The sequence below is a fragment of the Spea bombifrons genome, chromosome 4 (genome assembly GCF_027358695.1).
Source record: "Spea bombifrons isolate aSpeBom1 chromosome 4, aSpeBom1.2.pri, whole genome shotgun sequence".
In the NCBI taxonomy this organism is placed as follows: Eukaryota; Metazoa; Chordata; class Amphibia; order Anura; family Pelobatidae; genus Spea; species Spea bombifrons.
The window spans coordinates 28,195,814-28,211,349 of record NC_071090.1 but is presented as its reverse complement, the minus strand read 5'-3'; the positions used below and the strand labels follow the sequence as shown (position 1 = coordinate 28,211,349).

The 15,536-nt window shown below is 39.3% G+C and overlaps 1 protein-coding gene across 3 annotated transcripts in view; it reads right to left on the bottom strand.

Annotated features, from left to right (window-relative positions):
• Nucleotides 1–15,536, bottom strand: part of ARHGAP26 (Rho GTPase activating protein 26) — a 148,982-nt gene that overhangs the window by 35,903 nt on the left and 97,543 nt on the right. For all 3 annotated transcript variants that reach the window (XM_053462087.1, XM_053462088.1, XM_053462090.1), the window contains exons 18-19: nt 14,749–14,908; nt 8,224–8,362 (exon numbers count right to left, since the gene is read on the bottom strand). In XM_053462087.1, coding sequence (XP_053318062.1) covers nt 8,224–8,362; nt 14,749–14,908 — 299 coding nt within the window. The remainder of the gene's footprint in view (nt 1–8,223; nt 8,363–14,748; nt 14,909–15,536) is intronic.

Here is a 15,536-nt window from a genome sequence, read left to right as displayed (position 1 = left end):
AAGAAGAGAGACAAACTGCCTCAGTTTTCTGACCAGAAATCAACCGAACTGGGAGAAGTGCAACTTGGCATGAATTAAATGTTACATGAAATTACAGACAGCAATTCTCTTTCCAATATCATTTAGCAATGTTCATCCTCTCACAATATGAGAATCCCAAACCTTGACTTTGATGCCTGGGAGATGGGGCTGTCAGATAGTGACCGCCCCACCGAAGCTCAGACAGAAACATCTTTACCAAATTGGGCCAATGACAGGTATCTGATAAGCACCGCTTTATTTCAAGAAGCAGCACAATATAGCTCAGACGTTCTTGTTGAGTGTTCTCTCTCTTTGAAAAATATCTCCTCGATACATAACACAGGAGATAAACTGGGATTCTGGCATTTTAAGTAATTGTTAATTTGTTATTGCACTAGGATACATGTTTTATGATTGTGGGCTCCCCTTTCTGTATATATTTTTCTGCTGTGTGTATTTACAGGTTCTGGCCAAACACTAGGGTTAAGAAGCCCTCCTGCCTCACAGATCCTCATTAATCATGTCTAGAGAGGGCTTTAAATTGCTGGACAGTCTCATTTGGGTTAAAATACAGTGCGGTCCCATTGATCCACCTCCTTGGTAAGCAATACAGCCATGAAAAAGTTAGACAGGACTCAACAAACTTGGGGTACTTTGATGAAGTGGCGGTCTAAGCAATTTATGGCCATACAGTGTGACAGAATCCCCAATATTTATGCCTTAGATGGGTGTTTTAACCCCTTCGCGACCTTTGCCGGTTCAGGACCGTCATGACAAGAAGGTCACTAAATGACCTTTGACGGTCCTGAACCGTCAAAAAGTTAAATAAGCTTAGAAAGTGATCAAGGATCACTTTCTTCGCTTAAACGGCCTTGCTGCAATGCCTCGATGTCGAGGCATTCAGCAAGGCCGAGATCGGCATCGGGGGCCATGTCTGGCCCCTCCCCGGGGCGTCAACAGCCGCCATACATTGTATGGCGGCGGACGCCCGTTTTAAAAGCGTTTAGGAGGCGATCAACGATCGCCTCCTAAACTTAAATGGTGTCGCTGGAATGCCTCGTTCAGGAGGCATCCAGCGACACCAAACACTTACCTTTAGGTGGGCTGTGACCGCTCCGGAGAGCGGTCACAGCCGCAGCTGCCGGTGATCTTCGCCATCAAGTAAGATGGCCGCTGCTGTGTAAAAAAAACAAACAAGAAAAAGTTTGCTAGATGGTCTCCAGACCCTCTAGAGAACTGGCTCCACTTGCTGGTTGAATACAGGTACTGCATTCAACCATGCAAGTCAATGGAGCCCAGCTTTCTAATCACTATGTGATTAGTAAAATATTCAAAAAAAATAAAATAAAAAAAAATAATGGAAAAAAAAAAAAATGTGCTAACATTTAAAAATAATTATGCAGTGATGTCACTAGATGAACCATCCAGTACCAGCAAAATGTGTAAAAAAAATATAAAAAAAGTATTAAAAAAATAAAAAAATAAAGTTTATTATTTTGAGCAAGTGCTAAAATTTCTCAAAAATCTCAAAGAGTTAAAATAAAACCACTTCAAATACCCAAGGGGTGTCTAATATATAAAAAAATGGCTGATGGGGTAAATTGGAGTGGCCTAGCTCACAGATAGGGCATAGGTACAGACTGACCAAAATGGAGAAAAAAAGCGCACTTCCCAAATGTGGCATTTTAAATCTGAAACAACCCGACAAACCCATGCATGTCGGGTATCACTGCACTCAGGAGATGTTCCTGAACACATATTGGGGGGTTGTTTGACAGTGACATATACCAGAACCTGTATATCTATAACTAAATACAATTTGTGTGAAAAAAATTACTATTACAAAGTTTGACAAAGTGTAGTTCTATAATTGGTGCATGGAAAGGGTTAAAATAACAGCATTCGGAATACCCTGGGGTGTCTAGTTTTCCAAAATATATGGTTTGAATGGGTTAAATTGAGTTAACCGGCTTCAAAGATATTCCAAAGAGGAGATGGAGGCAGAATGACCAAATGACCACCTGAATTACGCATGCCCCAAAAGTAGCCTTTTACCAGCTAAACAATCTGACAAACCCATGCATGTGGGGTATCGCTGTACTCAGGAGATGTTCCTGAACACATATTGGGGGGTTGTTTGACAGTGACATATACCAGAACCTGTATATCTATAACTAAATACAATTTGTGTGAAAAAAATTACTATTACAAAGTTTGACAAAGTGTAGTTCTATAATTGGTGCATGGAAAGGGTTAAAATAACAGCATTCGGAATACCCTGGGGTGTCTAGTTTTCCAAAATATATGGTTTGAATGGGTTAAATTGAGTTAACCGGCTTCAAAGATATTCCAAAGAGGAGATGGAGGCAGAATGACCAAATGACCACCTGAATTACGCATGCCCCAAAAGTAGCCTTTTACCAGCTAAACAATCTGACAAACCCATGCATGTGGGGTATCGCTGTACTCAGGAGATGTTCCTGAACACACATTGGGGTGTTGTTTGATCGTGACATATACCAGAACCTGTATATCTATAACTAAAGTACAATTTGTGTGGAAAAAAAATTAAAAAAAATTACTATTACAAAGTTTGACAAAGTGTAGTTGTATAATTGGTGCATGGAAAGGGTTAAAATAACAGCATTTGGAATACCCTGGGGTGTCTAGTTTTCAAAAATATATGGTTTGAATGGGTTAAATTGAGTTAACCGGCTTCAAAGATGCTCCAAAGAGGAGATGTAGGCAGACTGATCAGATTTGTTAAAAAAGATTTGGAAATCATAAAACGCTGCTTGTACTTATTGCCCTATAACGTACAAAAAACAGCAAAAAAACATAAAAACATTGGGTATCTCTAAACTCAGGACAAGTAGTAGAATCTATTTAGCTAGTTTTTTTACTTGCTTTTTTAGGTGAGTAAAAGATTTTTCAAATAAAAGTCATAAAATGTCTTTTTTTTCAATTTTTCACCATGTTTTTTTTATTTTTTTATAGTTAATAAGATGATACGATCAAAATAATGGTATCTGAAGAAAGCCCATCTTGTCCTGAAAAAAACAATATATAACTTATGTGGGTACACTAAATGGGTGAGGAGAAAATTACACCTGAACACAAGCACCACAAAAGCGTCAAAACAGCCTCGGTCCCACAGGGTAGAAAACGAAAAATGAGCCCGGTCCTTAAGGGGTTAATGGTATCCACTGGGTATGCACTGAATGCTTGCTTAATAGGATAATGCTTGTGTAACAGGATATTAGCCTCCAGCAAATCTGAGAATAAAATGCACAGGTGTCTTAGGTTAACATATTCACATACTACAAAAGAATATATCCAACTTATTTTTAAAGCAAACGTTTACAATTTCTATTTCATGGCTGGTAAATAGGACCACTAAGCACCAACACCACGTTAGAATTCTTGTAAGTCATTAGAATAAACGCTTACTTTGGCAATGTATGCAGTTAACCATAAGCTGTGCTACCAACGCAAGCTCCCGACAAACTCTTCTGTTGTGTGTTCTAACCTAATACAAGACTCCATGACCTACGGTATACAACCATTTGTTTTACAGTCTGACAGCAATCTATTGCTAAAGCAATAAAACAGTTCCATGCCATACATCACCTAGGCTTCCACAGGTAGGCAGCTGCCACAATTTAAAGCACTTGGCATGCAGCAGCAGCAGCAGCCTCCTTCTTTACACACAGCCCGTGGAATCATGATCTCTGATTGTAGGGACACCTGTATCATTCTTCTCAGTCTAGTTAGCCAAGAGGGCTTGCAGAGCTCGCTGCCTGACAAATATACCTGAGAAAAGATGATGGAGATATGGAAGAAAAAAAAAACAACCTCCATAGTTCCTGATCGTATGCTGTTTGGAACTGAAAACAACTCTGTCTTTCAGGAGTGAAGTCAAACAGCTCAGTAAGGGAGATGGATGGCCAGAGAGTGCCAAAGGCGGCAATATTAATGGGCAAGTGTTCAAGCCTGGGTCTCGGCTAAAGGTAATGAATTACAAACCAAACCTATAACTCACATCTCTCTAACTTGTATCTTACATTAAAATTATCAATGCCATTTAACTGAGGGAGAACCAACGGTACCAGTGCTGTCTTTAAAGGGACAGTCACGCTATGTGTCTTCATTGTCACTGTCTACAACAATAAGACTTCCTCGTCTAGACATTGATTTACTTTAGCGCTTAATGCAAAACATGTTTTGAGGAGACATCAGGTAATCTAAGGTTTGAAAGTGTACACACGTCTGGACTGTACTTAAATCTGCAGATTCTTTTACTTTATAACGCGTGGCAAAAAAAAGGAAGAAAACGTTGGCCAGCCTCAGACTTAAGGGTAATTGTAAAAATACACTGGGACAGACGTCCGGAGTGTTTCCTCTCCATCCAAAAAAATAACAATATACCCGCAGAGAGAGGGTGGTTTTGGATCAGCTTAGGGTTAACACGCACAGCATTGGGGATCCAGTGTGTGCCATTTGGCCTGGGAATGATGGGAAAGTGAACGAGGTGCTTCAGCTTTACTTTCCCACCTGTCAGTTGCCGTTTCAAGACTTGTCACTGGCCAAGACACAGTTCCAGCTCTCGCGTTTGAGCGCTGAAGAACACTTGTTTCCATGAATAAGGAAAAGGATATTCTGTGTCCAGATTCTGAGACTGAGCCGCTGGGGTTCGGCCAAAGCACAGTGATTTTTCTCACTGGGACACAGGTGCTTTTGACTATTAATACTTTGCGATACTTTCAGAGAATGCTGGCCTTGTGTATTTTCCTTATGTTTCAGCAACCCCCTACTACAAGTGATCATTATCGGTTCCCCGTTTGTTTTGGGAGGAATCCAAACACCCGGTTCTCTGCAGTTCTCACTACTAATATTAGTTTGTGTAAAATGAAGAAACTTTTTCATGCGCCGATCTTCTCTCTAGAGAGACCATTCCACACTGTGGGAGATACTTGTCTGCTAATTTAGCAACCATTTCATGCCACGATAGCTCTAAATCCCCAATTAACCTAGCAATCATGCCAAGACAGAAGCAGAAAATAAAAACGTGATTTCAACCTTCCATCCTTAATTTATTTTCTCTGCGTTCAGGTTGGGGAGTAATTCCTGCACACAGTCTGGTGATTTCACAGTTTCCAGTTTCACTGCTGGGAATCTGAAAGTCCCAATCTGATTTAAGGGACACATAAAGCAAATTAATGCTGGTGAAGTGGTTCCATGTAGTGTAACTTACACTGTACAGTGACAGCTTAAGACCTACTGGGGCCCCTAAGCACATAGCTTTTAGCTCCTTGTGTACGGTGTACGTCAGGCATGTGGCTCCACTTCTCCTGGCACGCTGTAGAAGAAACTGATGTGTCACATTACATGACCCATCTGGGGGTTTATTTTCGAACTACGGTAGCCTAGAGGACTACTGCTCCTATGTAGAAGGTGGGCCTGGATTATCCAATAAAGCACAGGGTTCACAGAGCTTGGGACAATTATGTCTTCCTGTGACACACGCACACCTATACACACACTATCCTTTACAAGTTGTGAAAGTGGCCGCCAGCCACCAAGACTACACTTGAAGAACGTGTGAAAAATGGGCAGGGTTTGGGCATTTAAAAGTACTAGGCACGTTAAGTTATGTATGATGCAAAGTTTCAAAAAGTGATTTTTTTGGCATCCAATAAACAGGAACATTGCAGTGGATGCTATGGAGATAAAATCATGTTTTAAATCTGGGTTTCAAAGCTTGTAGCCGAATCATCTTTTCTGCACAGCCAGATGGTTTCTAATGTCGTATTTAGCTTTATATTCGGCATGGTATGTAAAAGAGCACAGTCATGTAAATTACATCTAATGTATGCAAAGTCAAACAGGAAATACCATTAGCTGTACATTGAAATGGCGCATTAAATCACTTAGGATCACAAGTAACAGTTTAGGAAATGTATTATTCTAATAGGCCTAAACATCGCCTTATTATATGCTCTTAAACAAAATAGCTTTTATTACTACTAGTAGCAATTATATGTAGTTTCGCCAATTTATCAGAACATCGCCGTACATACGACAATAGTGCCAATTCCAGTTGTTTCTGTCCACACAAGATTACTGGGTATTCAAACGTCATAAAATCACCAACCATATTTACAAGAACTCTTCCTGGTTTGCACATTTTGCATCTACGCTGGATGCGTCACTAACAAATTCAATGCAAATATTAAACACAAAATACTATAAAAGAACAGAAACCCAAATCAGTGATATGATGCATAAGAACGCAAATGGAAAAAAAATGCATGGCTGTAAATACGATTAAAACACATCAGCCAAGGGATCACAGAAAAAACAGATGAACAAAAACAAAATATAATAGCTTTGGAAAAAGATTTAAGGGAAATGATGAATTCTGAGATAAACCCATAACGGAATCCAGCAGTGACAACCATCTCTTATTCTTATATGTAATATAATAAAAACAATAAAATTTTGTTTTAGGTGTAAGAATTAGAATCTGGGATAATCAGGAATGTGGACCCTTTAAGGTTATATTGATTCCCATACATTCTTATATTTGTGTATAATAAATCTGTCCACCTAGGGGCCAGCACATTTCTGCAATTACCGTCCACTTCCTGCTCATAGGTTTTTATGCTTATGCCCTTCACAAACGAAAAAAAAAATGTTATGCTAGGGGATATCAATTATATTTGTTCTTAGGAGATTTCCAACACTGGTTCCTTGGAGGTCTCCCTTGTCCCGAGGAGAGGGAGGGTGAGGCTAAATCGAAGAGAGGTGACCAGTCACGTGGGGCTAGAGTTATCCTTGAATAGCTGTGGAAAGGGATGGGCAGAACCTGGGTGATGAGCGAGTGGTGCTAAGCACCGGTCCCCCAGAGATCAAACTCTGACTTGGAAGCTCCAGGAGATTGCTAGACCTCGGAGACAAAGTTCCAAGAGGTTGACTAAGGTTTAAATCACGAGTACCGTATATTCCGGCGTATAAGACGACTTTTTAACCCCAAAAAATCTTCTTAAAAGTGGGGGGTCGTCTTATACGCCGGGTACTTACCAAGCCGGAGGTTCCCACGAAGCCACCAATCTCTGTAATCACTACGCGCCGGCTATTGATGCTGAGCGCAGGGATGTTGTCATGTCCCGGCGCCCGGCATCAATTGCCGGCGCGTAGTGATGAGGGAGCAGGGAAGCCCGAGGTCTGGCACTTCAGAAAGGGGGGAGAAATATATTATATATATATATATATATATATATATATATACACACACACACACTGGTGTGTATATGTATATGTATATATATATATATATATATATATATATATATATACACACACACACACTGGTGTGTATATGTATATATATATATATATATATATATATATATATATATATATATATATATATATATATATATATATATATACACATATACATGTGTGTGTAAAGGCAGGGGTGTGTGGTGAGGGCAGTGTATAAATGTATATGTATGGACAGGCATATGTGTAGATATATATATATAGATATATATATTATATATGCGTGTGTGTGTGTGTGTGTAAGGGCAGTGCATGTATGTATATGTCAGCAAATCAACCAGCAAATCACCGGTAAGGTACATCGCTTGCCGTGATTGGCTGGTTGTTGTACGCTGGGTAGAGGGGTAGTCTTATACGGCGAGTATAGTCCAAACTCTATATTTGGACTGTAAAAGTTGGGGGTCGTCTTATACGCCCAGTCGTCTTATACGCCGGAATATACGGTAACTTTTTTTTTTATTATCATTACTACAATGATCACCATCCGTTAATTTTTTTAGTCCAATATCTCTCGATATAAACATTGCTATATAAGTGTACAGGTACCTATGAATCCAATACAGATGGACAGACTTATTTTCACGATACCTTATGTCAGATCCCTAAACACTGGCAGAAGTGGGGGTATATTAATCCACCAGCCAATAACTCTGCTTGCTATGCTTTCAAATGGACAAGTTTCAATGCCTCTTGGCAGATGAACTGCTAATCTATTTTGGGCCACTAGCTTTGGCTAGATGTAAAAAAGGAAGCAAGCTGTAATTAGTGAGAGGGAAAACAAAAAGAGGGACTGAAATGCAAGTACCAAGCCTCTCTCCAGCCTCCGGCGGGGGGGGGGGGAATGGACATACCCACCTTTGTCTGAGGAATGCGTTGCATGGAAAAGCGTTAAGGGCCTCTCACTGCAGGAAGGCGGCTTTGAGTCCGCGCTTCTTTTACGAGACAAATGCAGCTGGGAGTTTGTCTGTGGCATCTCCGGCACGGTGGAAAACATCTATAAATAAAATGAGATTCAAAAGGTCAACTGGTGATAAAACACATAAGGCAAATGGCTGAAAACTACACTGAAGCACAGTGCTTACACGGTAAATCCTGCTTAACCCCATCGGCGCTAGCCTAGGCAAAGCATCGTTTCCCAAGGAGATGACCTTGGACATAAGCCTTAGAGGCTATTGCATATTGGTGTTACATTTCAGAGGGATTTCAAAAATCTGCTAGATGTGCCCATACAACTCCTGGGCACATCTGGCCTGTGGACCAATAAAAAATAATTTGATTTGTGTATTTGGAAAGATTACATCGCAGAAGAAAAAAAAAATATTCGGGTCCCATCCGAGTCTGATCTCCTTGGTCTGGAAAAGGTCATGTCCATCGACAGTAAGGTTTATGGTGGCGGCAGCAAAGTCTAAAGGGTTATAATTTCTACACATACACTTATTTATATTTTTTATGTATCTCTGCTGGAACTTTGGTAGTTTCATTTCATTTATCCTTTATTGCTTTCTTATTCCAATTCCACTCCAATTTTTGAAAACACTCAATCCGATGCTTATTACCATTATCCTTTGCTACAGTCAGCAAACTATTCTACAATTCATATTGAACAGGTCACTGTTATTTGAGCGGCTGGAACTTATCCCTTTATACTGTATGTCTCCTAAATCTTGTAATAAACTGGTGCCAGGAAACAAAGAAGAGATTTCTAAGAAAACGTATCTTTTGTAAGAATGCATACAGCAAATATTTGAATTTGCTATATTCTAATTATACGTATTCTCTATTTTTTTTTTCTTGTTTGTTTTTCGGGATCAAACACATCCCTCAAGCACCACAAATTCTTGGTATTCGGAGTTTTTGTGGACTTTGGCTACATTCTTTCTTACGCTATTTATCTGCTTTATTTTAATTCCCTGAATACACAGAATTGGGCACCATACCAGGTAGAAATTTATTGGAAAGCCTCATTGTAGTTCAAAAACAAATTTGTGCTTTCAACTTCCAAAAAAAAAATCTTTAACTGCAAAAAAACAAAACAAAACAAAAAACACCTTAATAAATTGGGTGCGCCACGGAACGTTTTCTCTCATTCAGATGTTCCAGACTAAAAACGCTTGTTCCTTTGGGCTTGGAGCTTTCCATTTGTTGAAAGTTTTGTACCATATTAGGGAAAACAGAGTTTTGGAGGCTTCTATTACATCGTATTTATAATGAATTATTTTTTTCCATAATAATTTGCCTCAAGGGGGAGGAAGAATGCACTTAAATATTTTCAGACAAGAGAAGAAGATACAAGTAAAGTCAAAATCTGAGGTGGTCCTGTTCAAAATTCTTTTAGAAAAATGAAAGCTGTAAATATTTATCAGTTCATACCATGAGCTCTGGTTAAAGCCCTTTAGAAATATTTAGTAATGCAGGTGGAACAAGCTTCTTGCCAAAAGAATGCTGTAATATACCACAACACATTAGCAGCAAAAGTTGACAACTTTAGTTTAAAAACAATAAAATGAGTAAGAAGACTTGAAACAAATCAAACATTTTCACACCGAAAGTATTTTCCTTTTTTTTTTTTTTCATATCCGCAGATATGTTTGAGAATGCAACATGTAGGGGGGATTTGAAGAAGAGGGGGAAAGAGGGGGTGGGAAAGAGGGGGTGAAGAAGAGGGGGAGGGAAAGAGGGGGAGGGAAAGAGGGGGTGGGAAAGAGGGGATGAGAAAGAGGGGGTGGGAAAGAGGGGGAAGAAGTGGGGAAGAAGACTTCACACAAGCTTTATACATTCACATTGTAGACTTAAAAGTGCCATTTTCCAAACTAGAACATACACAGGAGATGACACTGTAAACTAAAAAGGACTATTTAAAACACTATTTTCCAAAAAAATTAAAACAGCAGGTAGGTAAAGTATATTTGGACAATACATTCTTTTCTAATTACTATATAAAAAGATGCATATCCATAAGGATAAAGATGATAAAGGATGCATAAAAAAAACAGCTCATCCATCACTATCAGGGTACTGTATTCTCAGATTTGAATATGGGCATGTCCTGAAAAAAGTTAACATCTGGGAAATGCCCCCAAACATTACATTTTTTATAAAATGTAATAAAACAGAAAAAAATACTGATGATTTATGAAAAGGCCCTCTCTTTATCCTACGGCTTTATCTGATTCAAGGTTCTTTCACAAGAAGAGAAAAAAACTACACAAGAGGGATTAAATAAAAAGAATGACTGACTCGGAGTTTGACTCAACCGCTCGTAGAAGATCATGGGAGTTTTACATCCTCGTAGGAAAGAAGGGAGCACTTTGCCAAACTCTCTGTTTCACAAGAAAGATTTTTTTTTTTTGGGGGGGGGTGTAAATCTTCATTTTGTGTTTCTTCACATAGACAAATCATTATGTGTAATAGGTAAAGAATGTTCAACAATCATTATGTGTGTTTAATGGGATAAAACACAAACTGCTTTCCGCTATGAAGAGTAACAATGAAAGAAATCATGAGCTTTAAGAGGATGCATAGAAAAACATAGATAAATTCTTGCCCGTACATTTGCCAGAAGTTAATTTAATTTGAGAGCCATGATTACCAATTTAATTAGCGCGAGATATGCAGATCTTTGCAGTCGCGCTACCTCAGTGTAATGAATTGTGGCTTGCGAGGCCTTCTTTTAATTGTCAGTGATATAGGTCAGCTGATATCGGATAGCGATGTCATTGTGTCTGTCACTGACAATCTGTAGATTCAATCAGCGCAGACCCAGCGTTCATTGTGCACGTTAATCCACCTGGCTCTACTCTGCAGATGTCTCCTAAGCGCGTGGAGTAATAGGCTTAGGTCCTGGTTCTCACACAGTGGCACCAAGGAAATAAGATACAAAACACAAACTGAGACAGCTGTCTCATCTCTACTGATGCAAGACCAAATTATCATAATATAAGCATATTTCCAGTGTGTTAAAGTAATCGAGGTTTTACAAGTGCCAAATGTTGCTGGTTATTTAAGGCTGTTTGCCATGCAAATGGGCATGTGGCTGTTCCAGGTGGGCATGAGTAATACTTGCATGTAAAAGGACACTGCGGCCATCATTATCCACTTTAATTCATATGAAAGGTGAGAGGCCCGTTTAAATGATCGTGGGTTACCCCTAGCAATGCACAGGGGGCTTCTGCAGAAGATAGAGGTCTGTTAACCTCAAAGTTAATATTTAAACTCATGTACTGTTGCATAAAATAAATCTAGGGAAATACGAATTTCCCCTTGCAGCTGTTGGTTATATCTCAACATATTACTGGATCTTCTTTGATCTCTGGGTGTCTTCTGGCTTCACTCAGTCCCTGATCTGGCTACCATAGGGAAAGAGAAACTCCCAAGTATAATACGTGCCTCTTGATCCACAACGCATGCACACCTTTTAATAACGTTCCAAGGGATCAGAGCAATACATTGAAGTACAATAAAAAAAAATTCCCATGACAAAAGCCGATTGTTGTTAAAGAAAAAATGGTTTTAGCTTAAGAATGTCTTAATTCTCAGACCTAACAAGCGGCGTTAGAAAACATACAAGAACTTGTTAACGCAGGTTTGTCTTTTAGACCCTGCGCCCAGGGAATGCCATATATCTTCCTAATAGAAGATTAATAGAAGCGGAGCGAGGAAAACATATTTTACATGAGTGCGCTTCTGTCAAGGGATTCTGGGAAAGCAGGAGGACTATAAATCATACATTTTGACGCGTAATATTCTGGAGAGATAGAAAATCTTGGCATCTGCAGTTTCCACCGAGATCAGTTACATCAATAAAGATAACCTTGCACAGAAAGTCACTCGGCTGAGGGTCACCTTGTCATTAAAAGTTTAATGTAATATGCATGCTTATAGCCTAACACATGGACATCAAAGAATCTCTTCTATTTTTTTAAGACACTGATGTACTATAGCAATGTTCTCTAACAATAGATTTTCAATATAAAAGATCACAGCAAACAATGTTAAAGAGAGGAAAAGATGAAGACTATCTCGAGGCATAGTATGATTGCCCCATGCAGATGTTGCGGTAACTAGGAAAAATGCATTTATAGTTCACAACATATTTGGGTCCCCATGCTGGAGCATTAGGAGATCAGGCTGGGCCTATTGCTATGATAAAACGTAGCTAATATGAAGCAAGACTCAAAAGGCAGCGCAGAGCCTCCTACTGGGTCAGAATAGAAAAGCCGAGACCCAATAGAGTGTAGGAGACGCCAATGAATAGGTTATCATGTACTCTATAATAATCCTTTCGGTTAGTCTGCACCCAAAGCTTGACTGGTCTGGATGAGCGAGCACGAGATGCTACAATACCTCCTACCTTCTGTTTTGAGTCATTGAAACCGCACACTTTATCTGGAGTGCCTATCCAGCTTGTGTACACATACCGAGGGTTTACTTTACTGCGAGGGTGGTAGATTAATGGAACAACCTCCTAGCAAAAGTGGTAGAGGCTAATACAGTGAGGCAATTCAAACATACATGGGGTAGAATCACAATAACTTTATGCCTAAAAACAAGACCAAGGACTAGATTAAGGTCAGGGGCTATATATCAGGAAAATGGGCAGACTGGAAGGGCAGAATGGCTCCTATCTGCTGTCAAATTGTATGTTTCTATGTAGAGAGCCAAGCTGGGTACATGTTTGTGGGCCAGCTCATCCAATAAGCCACAAAATGAGATTTGCCACCTGGAGAGAACGCAAGTAACAGTCATTTTTAGAAGGCTCATCCATGAACACTATGTATTGAAATCTTTCTAGCCAGAGCTAAAATCCTCTACTATTTCCAATGTATGGTACACTTCTGTTCCTGGGTGTCCATGCCTTTTCTTATATAAAAAAAGATTAGGATGACGTCCAAAGACGACAAAAAAAAAACAAAAAAAAAAGACTTTATAATGAGGGCAAGTCCCAAGGACTAAGGAAACTGGATATACTGAAGCCATCAACAAGAACGAGCCCTGAGAGACTATTCATTGGATGCACTGTTTATTAGTGTTATTGATAACACCATAAAATTTTGGAAGAGAAGATTGCAATATAATAAACAATAGTCCACGATGAATTTACTTTGCTGATTGTACTCTATGGCTTACACAACAAGCTCAGGCAATCTACAGAAGCAGTAATTTCCTGACGCTTGTCTGCTGATGGACTCAAAACCCACACATTGATCTGATGGCGCCCCTAAGTGAACTCTGTTAATAGCTAGCATTGATTCATCTAAGATATATTAGTCTTAAAATGCAAGCTGAATTTCCAGTTAATCAATAATGGACATTTAAGCTGATGCCACCAGATCCTCCAACAACTCTCCAGAGGAACTCTTGAACATATATATAGCTTTTGGCAATGTGAATGCATAAACACCCAGACATAACACTTTTCTGCCCGTTTACTTCGTTTATCCCTTTTTGTATTTTGTTTTCTTAAATAACTTTGCCCTTGTGTTTTTTTTTTTACTGATCTAGACAACACAATGTGCGTATTCTGGCCACACGCCCAGGCTACCAGTTTATTAAGATATCCTCATGATATTCTGGAAAACTTGTTTCTACTTACAAAACAGTACCAGTGTCAACACTCGCTAGAAGATTATTTTAATTCCGGTTGCAGAACTGCAGTATGTTAAAACTGAAAAGATAAAGTGCATTAAATTCCTGTCTCCGGGTTTATGTAACCGCACCAAACTAACAAATACCGTCTACGTTCTCAGTGGACACAAATCTTTCTTTTACAGTTCTACATCACGAGAGAGAGAGAGGGAGTGGGGGGGAGAACACAAGGGGTTTGTCAAGGTTCCCTAATAACTACTTCTAGGGTACACAAACCAATCCGGCAGTCTGAGATCACCCAGCTCTCTTGGCTAAAATAAGAGAGAATTACACCCACCCTTTCATTTTAACCCCTCCTAATTAGGCCAGAAGAGCTGTTGTTGGCTACCGCTGGAAATGATATATCTTATTACCCGGGTATGGAACTATAACCTCATATATACATATAATACACACACAATATAATACACATACTTTCTTGCACACAACTAAGTGTTGAAAGAATCTAGCAGGCATACGCCAACATCGACTGGTAGGCAAACAGCAACCCCCACTGCTTGACTTTCAAAATGCTCTTTCATTTGATTCGGATTAAAGCTTAGAAGTGCGGTTTCATTATTCAAAAACATGTACCTTCTAGCCGAGGTACTAAGTAATGCAACGATGACTGCAAATAAACTTCGTCCATGACCTCAGAGTTAGGCATATGTGGCCCTTTGTGGTATAAAGTTTGACAATTCTGCTTAATAGAATTGTTAGAAGGATGAAAACAAGACATTTTGCATTTGGCATTACCTTTTCATGGTGTTCAATTATAATTTCAACCACAATGTTTTGGAATTTGATATCCATGATGGCTGCCACAGTCTCTTGTTGTGGACGTAAAAGCGTAGGCCCAAAAACCACACCCAGGTTGGCCACAGTCATCAAGTTCTGTTTGTGGTTAGCAGCAACACTGGAACGAAAAGACATATATGTTTATATATAGATACGTGTTTTAATAAACGAACAAGACACGCAAGCCATGATAGAAAGGGAATGTGGAAGTCTCCATAACCGAAAACCCAAGAACAATGCTATACAAAGACCTGCAGACGTTAAACGTTGTATGGAGTTCAGCTTGGTAGAACTTCAGTGGAAAAGTACAATTTGCCCAGCAGATGTAATAAATCTGTGTAATACAATCTCATAAAATCCATGAGGCATGTTTTACGATCGCTATCACAGATCACAATTTCATGTATAAACCTGTGCATAAAGGTATTGTCTGGTGAAAGATTATTTAACCCGATAACAATCGAATACACTTTGTTATTATACATGTTATTATTCTGCAAACCAAACATATCACATATTAGATAACTGGTAATATATGTAATATTTCTGTTATTGACGGGCGGTGTTATTAGCTGCAGTCCTTGACACTTTTTGGCTGCTGCAGGTAGTCATACATTGTGATTCTGCACTGGTATATGTATTACATATCTTAAATTACCTTCACTCTTGGGTTGTGGTAGGTCCATCAACCTAACTTACATGTCGAGCCGCATTATGATATATTGAAGCACAACATCATATGAAGT